Here is a 19,396-nt window from a genome sequence, read left to right on the forward strand (position 1 = left end):
TGTTGTTAAAATAAAAGTATACAGGCCCTGTCTTGTATGCTGTAAAAATACAGGGGTGCTGTTAAAAAAAAGTACACTGGCCCTGTCTTGTATTATGTAAAAATTCTGGGATGCAGTGAAAATAAATGTACACTGGCCCTGTCTTGTATGCTGTAAAAATACAGGGGTGCTGCTTTTAAAATAAAAGTACACTGGTCCTGTATGCTGTAAAAATACAGGGGTGCTGCTGTTAAAATGAAAGTACACAGGTCCTCTATGCTGTAAAAATACAGGGGTACTGCTATTAAAATAAAAGTACACTGGCCCTGTATGCTGTAAAATACAGGAGTGCAGTGAAAATAAATGGACACTGGCCTTGTCTTGTATGCTGTAAAATTACAGGGGTGTTGTGAAAATACAGAGGCGCTGGCACTGTCCGCGGTTGCGATGTCTAGGCCTGACCTTCACAACACTGTATGGGAAGAGGAGGCTCCTACCACCATTTGCACGCCCTCTGCAAGTGCTGGGAGGAGCACCACCGGTCCAGTTGCTGATATTGAGATTGAGGATGTCACTGTAGAAGTACACCAGGATGAGGAGGATATGGGTGCAGCTGGCACTGCAGAGGAAGTTAACAATGAGGATTCTGATGGTGATGTGATTTGTTTGAATGAGGCACCAATGGAGACAGTTGTTGTCCATGGGATGAAAAAGCCCATTGTCATGCTTGTCATGCTTGTGCAAAGTACCAAAAAAGCCACCTCTTCGGTGTGGAATTATTTCTCCACAAATCCGGACAACAGGTGTCAAGCCATCGGTTGCCTTTTTCAACCCATAATAAGTAGAGGTAAGGATGTTAACCACCTAGGAACATCCTCCCTTATAAGTCACCTTCAGCCAATTCATTATGTCATTGTCAAGTTCAGAAACTTTGGGTAATAGCATAAGCAATCTACTGACACCTAAATGATGTGGTTTGTTTGAATATTATTTCTCTGTGAAGATGAAAACACTAAGGGGGGGGGAATCTGAGGATGAGGACGACCTCTTGCCACTGTAGAGCCAGTTTGTGCAAAGGAGAGATTGATTGCTTCTTTTTTGCTGGGGGCCCAAACAAATCAATCATTTCAGCCACAGTCATGTGGCTGACCCTGTCGCTGAAATGATTGGTTTGTTAAAGTGTGCATGTCCTGTTTATACAAAATAAGAGTGGGTGGGAGGGCCCACGGAAAATTCCATTTTGCACGTCTTTTCTTTGTCTGCCACATCATTCCAGGGGTGCTGCCCTATATGGGATTCTGCCACTCTGCCCTATCAGTCCAGGGGAGCTGCCCCACTGTCGTTTAAGTCCAGGGGTGCTGTTGACTGTCTGCTGTGATGTGTAATTCTCCAGGGATGCTGCCTATGTTGTATATGTCCAGAGGTGTTGCCGTATAATTCCGGGGGTGCTGATATGCCCAGAGGTGCTGCCGTATAATTCTGGGGGTGCTGCTGTACTTGATCATAGGTTTAAATGAAAGCCTAGAGCAGATATGAAACAAGCTTTAACATTACAAACGGATTTGTGAAAACATAGCCTCAAAGGTGGAAATAGAAATTGCTATTTTGACTGTTTTTTAAATAAAGTGGGGAGAGACCACATTTGTGGCCAAAGTAAGTGTGACTCAGAAGAGACAGAATCATAAACCAGTGCAACTGCCGGAGAGGTAAAAGACAGATTTTCTGTCAGAGCATTAGAGGTTCTTCTCAGTTATTTAATGTTAGGGACTCACTTAAATGAATGGCTCCAATTAGTCAGGCTTAATTTTGATTTATTATTGATGTTCCACATTTTGGGATTATTTATTTACAAGCTGCACATTTGTTGTACCGGGTTCTTTTACTAAGGGCTTCGTAGGGTTATCGCAAGACCTTGTGGTGTTAGAAGAACAGAGTTTCAGTGATCTTGCATTGCATCAGATTTCCATTGCACTGCAGCACTAGATGGGCCAGGAGCTCCTGTGAGGTACAAACAGTTACTGAATAAGGCCCAGTATGGAGGTTCATGGTGGCTTACAGCCAGGAAGATGTCTGGCTTGCTAGGCTGAGGCATGCTGTGGGCATGTAGGTTAGCATTGCAGTCCTACTTAAAAGTATGAAATTATTTTCGACTGTAGAGTGGTAAGCTCCACTAGGGCAGGGGCTGAATAACAAAAAATCACTGCACAGTCATGCTTAGTACTGTACCGAACCCACCCGATCTCAACTTGCCCCATCCTGGGCTGCTATGGGGGCTCAGGAGGGGCTGCTAAAACATCTAAGGGGCTGCTTTATTTAAAGATTAAATATGAAAAAGACACACAGGTATGCTCACGTGGTGTAACTGGGACACACAGGTATGCTCACATGCGTGTAACTGGGAGCTGTGAAAAACAAAAATAAGGCATCTGCCACAAAATATGTAAATAAAAATGCAATAAAAAAATGGAAAAAAGAAACCCACGAGATTTTCACAAAATAAGTCTCCAGACTCCCTGGAGGGAAAATATCCATCTTGATCCTGTGGTATACACCAGTTTATTTGCATCCCAGCATTAAATCCGAGACTATCTTAATCCATGAACATGGAGAATGGGGGTACAATTTTGGAGGCTTTGGCCCCTAGTTTTTCAGTTTGTCCAGTATTGTGGTAATTATATATTTGCTTGGTTGAAGTCCTTTCTGTTCCACACCAATATAGGAGTGGAGGTAAAAGCATGTGTGTTGTTCCTGATTGCATGTGCCTCTCTAATTTTTAATCACCTTCTTGACACTGTCCTCTTCCTCTTGCCTCTTCTCATAATGTGAAAATCATCAAAGATGGAGGTGGTATGTTTGTAGCTAGCTATGATTTGGAGAACTTGGCAAGCTTTTTCCAGGGGGACCACCTGTTGCTGAAACGATGGGTTTATTAAACTGTGCATGTCCTGTTTAAACAACATAACGATGGGTGGGTGGTAAGGCCTGGGTGGGTGGGAGAACCTCATTAGCTTAGTCATACATAGATGTGACAAAGGGGCTAGACACCCTGAAACGTTGGTGTACCATGTTGTGATCCTTTGAATACAATTCAACTTTTTACAAGACCTGGAGTGCCGCAGTCTTCTTTCTCTACCTAGCCATTTCAGCTTACTGAGGGCACCGGGCACAGTAACATCAGGAGGAGTGCCAGGCTATTTCTACTTCTTATATATATATATATATATATATATATATATATATATATCTATCTTCAGCAGCATAACAACAAACTAAAGGACAGGGACCAGCACAACCTTGTAGCAATGAAGTGCAAAGTGAGTTTTAGTTCCATAAAAAGTTTTCCATTTGACAAAAGCTTAAGTCAAGGAAACGCATTATACTTTACATGTACCCAGTCAGCGCTCGGTACAGCATGGGAGACATTCCTCCTGAAAGCCCTAACAGCTGTTTTGGTGCTTCACACACCTTTATCAAAGGGTAGACACAATAAATTTACCACCAGAGCAAAATATATGGATGTAAGGTAATTGTCTCATCTGTGTATGGTGTTTACCCTCCCCCATCGGTACACAGTAGCTCTCCGTCCGCCTTCCCGAATGGTCCCGATACAGCGTCTGTGCCACGGCGAAAGTTACGTCAGACGCCGGAACCTCTAGTCGCAGACACATTGCAGAGGGCAGAGTAAGAGTTCCTAGGTACCAAAAACAACTTGCTGTTACACAATGGTTGTCATGGCGATATAATAAACATAGCTGCTGAATATATACTTATAGTGTTGTTGTAGGTAAAAAGGTCTAGTTAAAACATAATGTCGATTTAGACAATACCAACCAAATTTATATTATCTATGGGATATCTACTCCGTAGAAATTACAACTATGCGCTTAAAGGAGTAATGTCATTACCACAGCATCACCGCAAGATAATACCAATGTTTTCACATAAAATAAACAAATTACAAATGGAAAAGGTAAATCAACACACAATATGTATGAAAGAGATACTAATTAGACATTATAAAAAGAGATTACTTGTGCAGTACTACCAGGTCTCCTAGTGCGGTGCAATAACAAATAAAGCTATTCATACACTATAGCTAATGGGGCCCACCAGTTACATGCATATTTATAGAAAAATTGACATATTCAATTCCTCATTCAGTCCCATTGGGGACATATGTAGATCGTAAATTGTAAATCCACTGACTCTCGTCTCAGCAGCATCAGCAGCAAAGTATGTGATCAAAGGGCATAAAAGAAAAATCCTATCGTATGTCCATGTGTTGAAAAATGCCTTTCAGGCTCTCAATCTTAAATAGTGCCTTTTAACTGAGGACTGGTGCATTGCTATCCATTCTTTAAAGAGAAGATTACCATTCTCCCAGCTGATACGAGTGGTGAGGATTACATCTCAGAGAACGGACCTTACAGCAGCACCAATTTGTAAAATGTTTTTTAAATGTTTCCTCCTAACTGGATATTATTTTATAATCTTGATGTATTGCAATTCAGGGCAAGCACCACTTCTACCAGGTCCAGTCCTGCGAGGGATTACACTTTGATCTTTCCTCTCAGAAGGACAAATGTTATAGTACTCGGACGTGGAGTACTCCTTTTATTTTGACAAGAACTCCTCCATGAAACTATCAATTGCAGCTATCACACCTGAATCTTCTGACCAGTTGGAAGAGGCCAGTTGAGGACTGCTTTGAGCTCTTGCAGAGTCCATCTGCAGGTCGGTCCTAGAAATGATTTAACCTAAGAAGGTGACAGATTGTACTTCGAAGGTACATTTCTCCAGTTTACAAAAAAGTTGTCTAGAACGGAGTCATGAGAGAACCTCCCTGATGTGTGAATGATGAGATTACAGATTGTTGGAGAAGATAAGGAAGTTGTCCAGATAAGGTGCAACTGTCTTCTAGAAGAAGTCACAGAAGATTTCATTCACACAGGGGGTAATTCAGATGTGCTTGGAGTTGCTTTACATGCAGCAAAGATCCAATTATTGGTACTTTGCGCATGTACAGGATTAACAGTCTGATGCAATTCGTGGATGGGGAGGGGGTGGCAATGGCCTCCGTTTCTCCAAATGGAGGGGTGTCACCAATGTTGCAGGGAAGGGAAGAGACCAGTATCTTCATCAGAGGATAAAGTGTTCCTGGCCTCTGTGTAGGACGTGCAGCAACCAGCTTGTGCCCATGGTTCACACAGCCAGCCGATGGTGCCAGGGAAAATCCAATACTGCAGTGGATACAGTTCAGATCAGTAATGCAGCAGGAGGTGGGACGCCTCCTGCTGCTTTACCATACAAATGCTTTCGCTGCCGCTGCTATGTAAGCAGCAGCAATGCAAACTCCAACCACATATGAATTAGCTCCATACTGTTGCAATACAGCTAGAACATTGCTTAGACTGAAAAGCATGACTAAATACTCGTATTGCCCATCATGAGTGTTAAAAGGCATTTTCCATATGTCCCCTTCATGAATTCGAATCAAATTATAGGCTCCTCTTAAATCAAAATTGGTGATGATTGTGGCTCTTCTGACATGATCAAAAAGTTCCATAATGAAAAGCAAAAGATAACAATTTTGATGGTGATATCATTCAAACCTCTATTGCCAATGCAGAAGTGAAGTCCCCATCTTTTTTTTTTTTTTTGTACAAGAAGTTTCCTGCTTCGGCAGGTGAGGTAGATGGATGGATGGAACCTTTCTTAAGGTTTTCCTTCATATATTCCATCATGGCCCTAGTCTCAGGAATAGGGAGATAGGTCCCCAAGTAGGGTATTTCCCTGGCATCAAGTCTATAGGACAATCCAACTCACAATGTGGTGGCAAGGAGTCAGCACCAACTTTATTGAAGACACGAGAGAAGAACCTGTAAGGTAATGTAACGATCCGGGTAACCAAACACACTTATTTACCTTCTAAGTGCCTTCTGAGAATGTCCCTGCACTCCAAGCCTGGATTCCGCTTGCGCTGTCTGTGTGCAGTGCGCTGCACGGCATCTCCTCAGTCTCCCTTCGGCGATCCCAGCAGCGCTGTCATGGCGACTAGTCAGCATGCTTCTGCTGTTTTAGTAGATGGTGTCTCCTGTCCTCTGTGGCCTCTGCCGCCATTGCTACAGGTTTCTGCATGCTGATACAAACAGACTTTCAGGGCCCCTGTGTCTACCAGGACCTAGCCCGGCTATCTTTGATGGCATGGCTCTTGAAGCTTCCGTCTTGAGGGCTAAGGGTTTTTCTGAAGAGGTCATTAAAACTATGTTGCGGGCCCGGAAACCGGCTTCTGCTTTTGGCTTTTCTGCAGCAAGGCCTAGATTTAGGCCTGCTTCTGGCCTCCCTCAAGGTTCATATTTATGCCTTGTCGGTGTGGTTTCAGAGAAAAATTGCGACTTTACCTGATGTTCATACTTTCACTCAGGGTGTGTTGCGTATCCAACCTCCCTATGTCCCGCCTGTGGCTCCTTGGGACTTGTCGGTGGTTTTGGAGGCATTGCAGGAGCCTCCATTTGAACCCCTTGTTTCAGCTGACCTTAAGTGGCTTTCCCTTAAGGTGGTGTTCTTGCTGGCTATTGCCTCTGCTAGAAGAGTGTCGGATCTGGGTACCTTGTCTTGTAGTTCCCCATATCTGATTTTTCACCGTGACCGGGCGGTTCTCAGGACTCGTTACGGATATTTACCTAAGGTGGTTTCTTCGTTCCACCTTAATCAGGAGATTGTGGTTCCGGCCTTTGTCTCTCCTGATTTGTCTCCCAAAGAGCGGTCTTTGGATGTGGTACGGGCTCTCCGTATCTATGTGAAGAGAACTGCTTCTATTCGAAATCTGATTCTCTCTTTGTTTTGTTTGGATTTCACAAACGTGGCTGGCCTGCTCACAGACCCTGGCCAGATGGATTAGAATGGTGATTGCACATGCTTATGTGAGGGCTGGTCTGTCAGCTCCTGCTCACATTATGGCCCATTCTACTCGGTCTGTTGGACCTTCTCGGGCGGCCCAACGTGGTGCGACCCTTGATCAATTGTGCAAGGCGGCTACGTGGTCCTCAGGGAACACGTTCATAAGGTTCTATGCCTTCAATACTGCCGCTTCCCAGGATGCTTCCTTTGGACGCCCGGTTCTTGTGCCTGCTACAGTGCGTCCCCTCCCATAAGGAACTGCTTTAGGACATCCCCATTGTCCAATCCTTGTGGAGCCCAGTGTACCCCGCAGCAGAAAACGAGTTTTATGGTAAGAACTTACCTTTGTTAAAACTCTTTCTACGAGGTACACTGGGCTCCACAAGGCGCCCACCCTGACGCACTTAGCTTCTTTGGGTTGGTATGGCATTAGCCGCTGACACTTCTCCTGTCGTGAGAGTGTGGTGTATGTGGCTACTAACCATTTTCGTCTCTTTTCCTGCTACTGCATTGGGCTGGTTAACTAAAAACTGAGTTCCTGTGCTGGGAGGCGGGGTGATATAGGAGGTGGCGCTGTGCATTCTGGGATCAGTCAAAGCGTTTAGCCTGTTGGTGCCTCAAATCAAGATCCTACTCTACACCCCATTGTCCAATCCTTGTGGAGCCCAGTGTACCTCGCAGAAAGAGTTTTAACAAAGGTAAGTTCTTACCATAAAACTCGTTATTGTGAGGTGTGACGTGTTCAGAATAGACTGGAAATGAGTGGAAATTATGGTTATTGAGGTTAATAATACAATGGGATCAAAATGACCCCCAAATTCTATGATTTAAGCTGTTTTTGAGGGGTTTTTGAAAAAAAACAACCGAATCCAAAACACACCCGAATCCAACAAAAAATTTTAAGGGAGGTTTTACCAAAACGCGTCAGAATCCAAAACACAGCCGCGGAACCGAATCCAAAACCAAAACACATAACCCGAAAAATTTCCGGTGCACATCACTACTTTAAGCCCTTTCATTATCCTCGTATGTATCCCATCTGGTCCCATTGATTTATCCAGTTTCAGTTTTGAGAGTTCTGTTAGGACCTTCTTCTCTGAAAATGTACTTGTTTCTACCTCATTTTTCTGAATATACTTGCAATTTAGCTGTGGCTGCTTCCCCTCTCTTATAGTAGTGAATACTGAGCAAAAATAATTATTGAGATAATCTGCTATTACATTGTTTCCCTCAACAAAACTCCCACTCTCTCTCTTTAGACTTACTCTTCTGCCTTTGGTTTTTCTCCTTTCGCTAATATACCTAAAAAAGTTTTGCTACTTTTACTCACTCATTGGGCCATTTTCTGTTCAGTTTGTGCCTTTACACATCTGATTACCTTCTTAGCTTCCTTCTGCCTAACAAGATAATCATTATTCTACATTTCCTTATATTTCCTAAAGGCAATCTTTTTTGCCTTCACAATATTTGCTACTTCTTTTGCAAACCACATTGGCTTCCTTTCCATTGTGTTTTTCCTAACACTTTTGATACAAAGGTCTGCTGCCTTTAGTATTGCACTTTTTACATTTTTCCAACTCTCCTGCACTCCCTAGAAGTTCCTCCGCTCTGCCCAAGAATCCACTACACATTTCACCATCCCTATAAAATCATCCTTCCTAAAATCAAACACCTTTGTTTTTGTGTGGGATGAGCTCAGATTGACATGCGGACGAGCGTCCGCATGTCAATCTGCTGTCTCCTCTCACTAACCCTCCGCTGCTGTGATGGAGGGACACGGAGGGCACAGCGCGCGCCTCTCCTGTGTCCCTATTGGGTCTCCGGCAGGTCTAATAAATGAAGTGCCGCTCGTGAGCTCTGATTGGCTCATGAACCGGCACTTCCTTTAACAGACCCGCCGGAGACCCAGGAGGGACACAGGAGAGGCGCGCACTGTGCCCTCCATGTCCCTCCATCACAAAACAGCGGGGGAACGCGGGGGGGAATTTAACTGGTACTGGGGAAGCATATTCGGTGGTGGGGGAGCATATGTGGCACTGGGGGGGTATATGTGTACCTGGCACATGGGGTGGGGGCTATATTTGGCACTGGGGGCATGTGAGTACCTGGCACTGTGGGGGAATATCTGGCACTGGGGGGGTATATGTGTACCTGGCACATGGGTGGGGTCTATATTTGGCACTGGGGGCATGTGAGTACCTGGCACTGTGGGGGAATATCTGGCACTGGGGGCATATGTGGCACTGGGGGGGTATATGTGTACCTGGCACATGGGGGGGCTATATTTGGCACTGGGGGCATGTGAGTACCTGGCACTGTGGGGAAATATCTGGCACTGGGGGCAAATGTGGCACTGGGGGGTATATGTGTACCTGGCACATGGGGGGGGGCTATATTTGGCACTGGGGGCATGTGAGTACATGGCACTGTGGGGGAATATCTGGCACTGGGAGCACAGCCCTAGCAACAAGCACTAGCCCCTAGCAACGAGCATGACACCCAGTGCATGAAACCCCTGGCAACGAGCATGACACCCTGAGCATGAAAACCCCTGGCACCGTGCATGGAACCAAGAGCATGAAACCCCTGGCAATGAGCAGGTAATTTAAAAGTAATTAGAAGCCTTACTGTAGGACTTAATGTGTAATGGGCATTACGGTGTGTGGCATAATGTATCACGGACATTGCGGTGTGTGTCATAATGTGTCACAGGCATTACGGTGTGTGGCATACTATATCACGGGCATTGTGGTATGTGGTATAATGTCTCAGGGGCATTGCAGTGTGGCATAATGTATAACGGGCATTGCGGAGTGTGGCATAGGGTATAACGGGCATTACAGTATGTGTCACAGGCATTACGGTGTATGGTATACTATATCACGGACATTGTGATATGTGGTATAATGTCTCAGGGTCATTGCAGTGTGTGGCATAATGTATCACGGACATTGCGGTGTGTTTCATAATGTGTCAGGCATTATGGTGTGTTGTATACTATATCTCGGGCATTGTGGTATGTGCTATAATGTATCAGGGGCATTGCAGTGTGTAGCATAATGTATAACGGGCATTGCGATTCCTGTCATAATGTGTCACAGGCATTACGGTGTGTGGCATAATGTGTCGGGGGCATTACAGTGTGTGCATATTGTGTCATGTGCATTATTGTGTGTGGCATAATGTCTGAGGGCCTTTGCAGTATGTGGCATAATGTATACTGGGCATTACTATAAGGAGAAAAAATGACAAATAATGTAAGGGGCATGAATCAGGATTATTTTTCTTTCCTGTGGTGGCTAACGTCTGGGCGGGCAGTTTGCAAAACTGGGGTATAAGGTAGTCTTTTCCTGCAATGCCACGCCCCTTTATGTGAAGCCACACCCCCTTTGTATGCCGTGCGCCTTCGTCGCCTGCATGTTTGTCCCTTTACTAGTGCCAATTATGGGGGATGGGGGGGGGGGGGGGCGCCGAATAATTTTTTGGCTTGGGGGAGAAAAATTTCTAGTTACGCCACTGGATGAGCTGGTATCTGTCTTTGGTCTAAACCATACTGCGTAATGGTTACTGGATCCCTGTTTTCCACCGACATTTACATCAGGCTTGTTTTAAAAAATGTTTTGAGAGAAATAATATCCAGATTGAAAATGAATAGTACACATCATATGCAGTATAACAAGCCTTGGGCTAGGAAATCTTGTAATTGCACTATCTTTATCACATGTACAGTAATATGTTTTGCATATTTTATACTTTATACTGTAAATGTCATTTATGAATAAGCTATTTACAATTCAATGCAAAACGTGAAGGTATTTGCAATATTATGAAGTACTTTATTTAGTAACTGTATCATAATGTCTCTTTATTACAGAGGACAGACTATTTGAATATAAAAGTGGGCGCAGAGCAACACAGCGCTACAAGGATTTTGTCTCTCCGCTGATTAATGTCCCATCGGGCTTTCCTTTTGGTGCTTCATTTTACAACACATTGTATGTAAGTTATACAGTATGAGTCATGTATCATAGTATACAGCACTAAGATTCTATAGCACATTGTTAAACTGGTAAAACATAGGTCATATTTACTGCTCAAGAGCAGACCTGCAATGATAAAAAAAAATGCAAAGTCATGGTGTACTCAACAGGTGTCACAGGAAACGGATAGTAAGCTTAGGAAAGTTATACATAAAATTATGCTTAGAATTCCCTGGTCCTGATCCTACTTTTGTAATATTATTATTATTATTATTATTATTATTATGCATTAATACTGTAGTTTACAAAAGGTGCACAAAGAAGCCACAAAGCAGTAATTATAGTTAACTTGTTTTTTTTTTCTACTAGATGTACATATTGGGGCTAATTCAGATTGCAAATCTCAATCCAACCGGAAATTTTGCGATGGCCCCGCAGGCGCATGCCCAGCGCCCGTCCTGCGCATGCGCCCGTACTTTCTGTGGGGGGCCACAGAAAATGCGATCGCCTCTGCCTGTCAATCAGACAGATGCGGTCGCAGGGTGGGGGGAGAGCAGGCAATGCTCCATGTCCAGGGAGCAGATGGAGCATTGTAGGAGGAGAGCCGGATGAATGGGGGTGGTGCGGCGTGAACAGGGCATGTCAGGGGCGTGATCGTGGTGGCTGCATGACGTCACACGCAGCCGCCACAATCAGGAAGATAGCGACGAGTCTCCTGTGGGCACATCTAAGCTGCGCCAGCAGGAGGCTTCCGCTATCTCTGCTAACAAGCAGAAATTGTGATGCGATTGCAATTTCTGCTTGTTGAAGGGGGGGAGGCGGTTGGCAGCATGCTGGGCGGCCCCCAGCATGCGATCCAAATCAGAGCCGGATTAAAAAGGGGGCACATGGGGTAAGTAACCGCAGGCCCCCCTGCCTGCAAGGACCCCCCACGCTGCGACCCGCCACAGATCGGATCTCTATTAAGGATCCAATCCACAGGGCTGCGCTCGCCACTGACAGCAGCCATGATGACTGCTGTCAGTGGCGAGCTCAGCCCTGTGGATCAGATACTTAATAGAGATCCGATCTGTGATGGGTTGCGGCGCGGCGCTCACAGATGCTGGCGTTGCAGGGCTTTGTTGGGCTGCTTGTGGAGCAGCGGCCCAGCAGCAGCACAGTGCCAGCTGCTCCGGGAACATGGCGGCGTCTCACGCCCTTCGGTGCTGCCAGCGAGTGGTGGGCTGGGTGTAGGTACTCACCCTGGTAGTGTGCTAGCTCTACTACGCCTATGTACTGGAGCTGTGTATCTGTAAGTACTATGTGTGCAGTACAGGAAATCTGTGCTACATATGTGTATGTGCAATACAGGATGTCTGTGTTATGTGTGTGCAGTAGCCATGATGAGTGTACAGGTTATATGTGTAACAGTATTGATATGTATGTATATATATATATATATATTTAATATTCTACTTGCTTATTCAAGTGATACTGCTGTATATGTCCAGTGGTACTGCCGTATATATTCCAGTGGTACCGGCGTATAAATCCAGTCCAGTGATACTGCTGTATATGTCCAGTGGTACTGCCATATATGTCCAGTGGTACTGCTGTATAAATCCAGTCCAGTGATACTGCCATATATATCCAGTGATACTGCCATATTTGTCCAGTGGTACTGCTGTATAAATCCAGTCCAGTGATACTGCTGTATATGTCCAGTGGTACTGGCATATAATTCCAGTGATACTGCCGTATATGTCCAGTGGTACTGCCGTATAAGTCCAGTGATACTGCCGTATATGTCCATTGGTACTGCCGCATAAGTCCAGTCCAGTGATACTGCCGTATATGTCCAGTGGTACTTCCATATAATTCAAGTGATACTGCCGTATAAGTCCAGTGGTACTCCCGTATAAATCCAGTGGTACTGCCGTATATATGTCCAGTGATACTGCCGTATATGTTCAGTGGTACTGCCGTAAATATGTCCAGTGGTACTGCCGTATAATTCCAGCGATAATGCCGTATATGTCCAGTGGTACTGCCATATAATCGCGTGGTACTGCTGTATAAATCCAGTCCAGTGATACTGCCATATAAGTCCAGTGATACTGCCGTATATGTCCAGTGGTACTGCCATATAATTCAAGTGATACTGCCGTATAAGTCCAGTGGTACTGCTGTATATATGTCCAGTGATACTGCCGTATATATGTCCAGTGATACTGCCGTATATGTCCAGTGGTACTGCCGTATATGTCCAGTGGTACTGCCGTATTTGTCCAGTGGTACTGCCGTATAAGTTCAATCCAGTGATACTGCCGTATATGGAAGAAAAATATACAGCGCTAATTGACACAGTGAGATCTAAGCAAATGTGTATTTAATATTGATTTTAAAAAAGCTTATACAAATAAAAACGTGTCAATCTGAAATGAATATACATAAAATCTATGTCTCACTATTGAATCTTTGGTGGACTTTGAGACCTGGTTAATACTAGCACCAACTAGTATGCAAAAGCACCAATTAGCATAAATATACCAAGCGTAAATACAGTCATGAATACGGACCAAGTGTGTAATAATTCATCCAATTGGATGTGGTTACCAAGTCTGTGTTCCGTTTAAAGAGGCTCCCATAGATGCAAGTTCGTATAACAACGGCAACAATTGTTGGAGTCCTGGTTCACAGTTCAATGGATGCTCCATGTTCCAATGTGTGGGTTCTCCTATAGGAATGGTAGGCGATGGCAGTGCCAATATGGAGTCCTGGTTCACGGAGGCAAATGAAATGCAGGGTCCTGACTGTAGATGGTGGTGCAATGGTGGTGCTGGTCAACAAAAAGTCCACGCAAGGTCCCAACCTAACGCGTTTCGCTGCTCCAGGCAGCTTTGACAAAGCTGTTGTTGCTGCTGGGAGTCGATCGTCATAACAGAGGGGAAGTCGGAAGACCACTTGTACTACTTCAACTAAGCAAATGACTGTCCATCAGTCGTTGCGAGGAAGTTAAAATATGACAGCAGTCACCCTGTTGCAAAGTGGATAACTGAGGCCTTGACAGCTATGTTGGTATTAGACGTGCGTCAATATCCGCCATTAGTGCAGTGGGACTGCAGTGCCACTCCTAGATGGGCGAGGTGTTTGTGCCGCACACTTATGTCGCTTAGCTTAGTCATACAGCTACCTCATTGCACCTCTTTTACTTCTTTGCATAATGTACTGTTTGGGGACTATTTTTTTAAAGTGCCATCCTGTCTGCCACTGCAGTGCCACTCCTAGATGGGCCAGCTGTTCATGCTGCACACCTGTGTCGCTTAGCTTAGTCTTACAGCCACCTTGGTGCAACCTTTTGGCCTAAAAACAATATTGTGAGATGTTCAGAATAGACTGGAAATCAGTGGAAATGAACGCTATTGAGGTTAATAATACCGTAGGATCAAAATTACCCCCAAATTCTGTGATTTTAGCTGTTTTTATGTTTTTTTAAAAATCATCCAGATCCAAAACAAAAACACGAAAGGGTGGTTTTGGCAAAACCAATCCAGATTTAAAACACAAGCATGGAACCAGAACCAATACCAAAACACAAATATATATATATATATATATATATATATATATATTATTTTTTTATTTAAATACAAAGGTAGCCACATTAAAAAAAGTTTATAGACCATAAAAAAGATGCATATTGGACTATAAAAATGGGACATAAGATACATGAAAACATATAAGACCTTTACAATACTAAAAAACAGTACAATCTAAAATGAGAGTTTTTGAGTTTATCTTAGTATATGGAGTCAGTGAGGTACACCCTCACTGACTCCATATACTAAGATAAGCTCAAAAACTCTCACATTGTATTTAAATTAAAATATTGTTACTATTTTTTACCTACATAGAATATCCCCCATCTTTTATTAATATTTTATTCTCCGGACTCTTTTGCCTTCTAATTCAGAATAAAGCAGCTTAAACGTTGGTCACTTTTATCCCTATTCTTCTTATACCGATATTCAATTCTATAGCATCTTACCTGTGCTAAATATTTGGGGATTAGCTGACGCCCTATATTGTTTAAGGGAGTGTTTTTAGCAGTCAATACTGACAAAGGTTTTTATAGTGTTATCACATACGCCTGTGGCGCCATAATCCTATTGTCTGTCTTCATATATATATATATATATATATATATATATACATACACACACACACACACACACACACACACACACACACACAGAGTATATATATATATATATATATATATATCTATCTCTACACACTATATTTTTTGCACAGTATATACAATAATTTATCCAAATACCAGATACTCCCTACTCAAGTGATACAGCATGTTATATATATATTTGTATTATGATTTTAATTTATGGCCCCCCTGTTTTAAATACCCCGGGTCCCCCAATGCCTTAATCCAGCTCTGATGTACTGTATGTGGCGATGGAATGAGCCCATCTCATTCTCTGCCGGGTGTGTCACCGTTACATTCACTATAGCAGGCAGAGCTGTAGCTGCCTGCCCACATGCTCTGCCCCCTTGCAGCTCCCCTGTCTCCAGCAGCAGCATCTCCTGGGAGAGGCATTATGCCATCTCTCCCATTCCTAGCCTGCTACTACAGTGCCCTGCACCATGAGGAGCCTAAATATTTGGGAGGGGGAAGGCACTGGGCAGTACTCAAGTCAGGCTGAGAGAGCCAGGACATGTTCAGCCAAGCAGGTCAGACAGCCCAGCCCCCATCAGCAGAGTCAGGTCCCCCCAGGTTGGTGTGCAACAGCAGCAGTCAGCAGCAATGACTCCAGTGAAGAAACAGCAGGTACATTAGTGCATTTCCCAGTGACTGTACCCTGACCCTGCCCTCAGTCACAGAGATTGGGGGGTGACTGGTGTGGCTGAATGCTATACAATGGTTGAACTTTTATATAAAAAATTAAATAATGATGATAATAAATATTTATATTATACCTTGCTATGTGTAATGGTTACTAGCTGCCTATATATGCTCAGAGAGGTCACAAAACTCACAAACCCAAGAAAGGTGCTCAGGCTATATTATTACCACATGAGCTATGTCTTCTCTTCTGACCCTGTTGGAGGTGAGTGTTACATGTGAGGAATTTGCTCACAATTGTGGGGACCTAATAAAATCCTGACATTTGCTGAATACAGTATGAGGGGAAGTGGGGTTCATGTGTGTGGTGTAATGTGAATAATGGACACTACTGTGGGGTGTAATGTGAATAACGGACACAACTGTATGAGCATGTGTAATGTGTATAAGGGGCTCTTCTATGGTGTGTAATGTGAATAATGGACACTACTGTGGGGTGTAATGCGAATAACAAACACTACTGTGCGGTGTAATGTGAATTGGTACTATTCTGTGGCCAAGCCCCTTTCCCACAATGTCATGGATCTTTATTTTTGGCTATCCCTGTTTTATACAGGAAACATTCATTTTGCTGTCTCTGTCGTGATCCCGGCTGACAGGATACCGACACCAGAATCCCGACACCTGTTGAAGTACTATCCAGTAGAGATGAGCGGGTTCGGTTTCTCTGAATCCGAACCCGCACGAACTTCATGTTTTTTTTCACGGGTCCGAGCGACTCGGATCTTCCCGCCTTGCTCGGTTAACCCGAGCGCGCCCGAACGTCATCATGACGCTGTCGGATTCTCGCGAGACTCGGATTCTATATAAGGAGCCGCGCGTCGCCGCCATTTTCACACGTGCATTGAGATTGATAGGGAGAGGGCGTGGCTGGCGTCCTCTCCATTTAGATTAGAAGAGAGAGAGAGAGAGATTGACCTGATTTACTGGAGCTTAGGAGTACTGTAGAACTGTAGAGAGTGCAGAGTTTACTAGTGACTGACCACAGTGACCACCAGACAGTCCAGTTTTATTTAATATATCCGTTCTCTGCCTGAAAAAAACGATACACAGTGACTCAGTCACATACCATATCTGTGTGCACTGCTCAGCCCAGTGTGCTGCATCATCTATGTATATATCTGACTGTGCTCAGCTCACACATCTTATAATTGTGGGGGAGACTGGGGAGCACTGCAGTGCCAGTTATAGGTTATAGCAGGAGCCAGGAGTACATATTATTATTAAAATTAAACAGTGCACACTTTTGCTGCAGGAGTGCCACTGCCAGTGTGACTGACCAGTGACCTGACCACACTGACCACCAGTATAGTTAGTAGTATAGTATACTATATTGTGATTGCCTGAAAAAGTTAAACACTCGTCGTGTGACTTCACTTGTGTGGTGTTTTTTTTTTTATTCTATAAAAAACTCATTCTGCTGACAGACAGTGTCCAGCAGGTCCGTCATTATATAATATATACCTGTCCGGCTGCAGTAGTGATATATATATATTTTTTATATCATTATTTATCATCCAGTCGCAGTAGACACAGTACGGTAGTTCACGGCTGTAGCTACCTCTGTGTCGGCACTCGGCAGTCCGTCCATAATTGTATACCACCTACCCGTGGTTTTTTTTTCTTTCTTCTTTATACATACATACTACTACTACATCTCTTTATCAACCAGTCTATATTAGCAGCAGACACAGTACAGTACGGTAGTCCACGGCTGTAGCTACCTCTGTGTCGGCACTCGGCAGTCCGTCCATAATTGTATACCACCTACCCGTGGTTTTTTTTTCTTTCTTCTTTATACATACATACTACTACTACTACATCTCTTTATCAACCAGTCTATATTAGCAGCAGACACAGTACAGTACGGTAGTCCACGGCTGTAGCTACCTCTGTGTCGGCACTGGGCAGTCCGTCCATAATTGTATACCACCTACCCGTGGTTTTTTTTTCTTTCTTCTTTATACATACATACTACTACTACATCTCTTTATCAACCAGTCTATATTAGCAGCAGACACAGTACAGTACGGTAGTCCACGGCTGTAGCTACCTCTGTGTCGGCACTGGGCAGTCCGTCCATAATTGTATACCACCTACCCGTGGTTTTTTTTTCTTTCTTCTTTATACATACATACTACTACTACTACATCTCTTTATCAACCAGTCTATATTAGCAGCAGACACAGTACAGTACGGTAGTCCACGGCTGTAGCTACCTCTGTGTCGGCACTGGGCAGTCCGTCCATAATTGTATACCACCTACCCGTGGTTTTTTTTTCTTTCTTCTTTATACATACATACTACTACTACATCTCTTTATCAACCAGTCTATATTAGCAGCAGACACAGTACAGTACGGTAGTCCACGGCTGTAGCTACCTCTGTGTCGGCACTGGGCAGTCCATCCATAATTGTATACCACCTACCCGTGGTTTTTTTTTCTTTCTTCTTTATACATACATACTACTACTACATCTCTTTATCAACCAGTCTATATTAGCAGCAGACACAGTACAGTACGGTAGTCCACGGCTGTAGCTACCTCTGTGTCGGCACTCGGCAGTCCGTCCATAATTGTATACCACCTACCCGTGGTTTTTTTTTCTTTCTTCTTTATACATACATACTACTACTACATCTCTTTATCAACCAGTCTATATTAGCAGCAGACACAGTACAGTACGGTAGTCCACGGCTGTAGCTACCTCTGTGTCGGCACTGGGCAGTCCGTCCATAATTGTATACCACCTACCCGTGGTTTTTTTTTCTTTCTTCTTTATACATACATACTACTACTACATCTCTTTATCAACCAGTCTATATTAGCAGCAGACACAGTACAGTACGGTAGTCCACGGCTGTAGCTACCTCTGTGTCGGCACTCAGCAGTCCGTCCATAATTGTATACCACCTACCCGTGGTTTTTTTTTCTTTCTTCTTTATACATACATACTACTACTACATCTCTTTATCAACCAGTCTATATTAGCAGCAGACACAGTACAGTACGGTAGTCCACGGCTGTAGCTACCTCTGTGTCGGCACTCGGCAGTCCATCCATAATTGTATACTAGTATCCATCCATCTCCATTGTTTACCTGAGGTGCCTTTTAGTTGTGCCTATTAAAATATGGAGAACAAAAATGTTGAGGTTCCAAAATTAGGGAAAGATCAAGATCCACTTCCACCTCGTGCTGAAGCTGCTGCCACTAGTCATGGCCGAGACGATGAAATGCCAGCAACGTCGTCTGCCAAGGCCGATGCCCAATGTCATAGTACAGAGCATGTCAAATCCAAAACACCAAATATCAGTAAAAAAAGGACTCCAAAACCTAAAATAAAATTGTCGGAGGAGAAGCGTAAACTTGCCAATATGCCATTTACCACACGGAGTGGCAAGGAACGGCTGAGGCCCTGGCCTATGTTCATGGCTAGTGGTTCAGCTTCACATGAGGATGGAGGCACTCAGCCTCTCGCTAGAAAAATGAAAAGACTCAAGCTGGCAAAAGCAGTAGCACCGCAAAGAACTGTGCGTTCTTCGAAATCCCAAATCCACAAGGAGAGTCCAATTGTGTCGGTTGCGATGCCTGACCTTCCCAACACTGGACGTGAAGAGCATGCGCCTTCCACCATT

General features: G+C 44.0%; 1 protein-coding gene across 1 annotated transcript in view; it reads left to right on the top strand.

The window, feature by feature from the left end:
• LOC134910910 (mucin-3B-like) overlaps positions 1-19,396 on the top strand; it is a 380,580-nt gene that overhangs the window by 106,371 nt on the left and 254,813 nt on the right. Inside the window, exon 11 of the mRNA XM_063919296.1 lies at positions 10,754-10,878. Coding sequence (XP_063775366.1) covers positions 10,754-10,878 — 125 coding nt within the window. The remainder of the gene's footprint in view (positions 1-10,753; positions 10,879-19,396) is intronic.

The sequence above is a fragment of the Pseudophryne corroboree genome, chromosome 4, assembly GCF_028390025.1.
Source record: "Pseudophryne corroboree isolate aPseCor3 chromosome 4, aPseCor3.hap2, whole genome shotgun sequence".
Classification (NCBI taxonomy): domain Eukaryota; kingdom Metazoa; phylum Chordata; class Amphibia; order Anura; family Myobatrachidae; genus Pseudophryne; species Pseudophryne corroboree.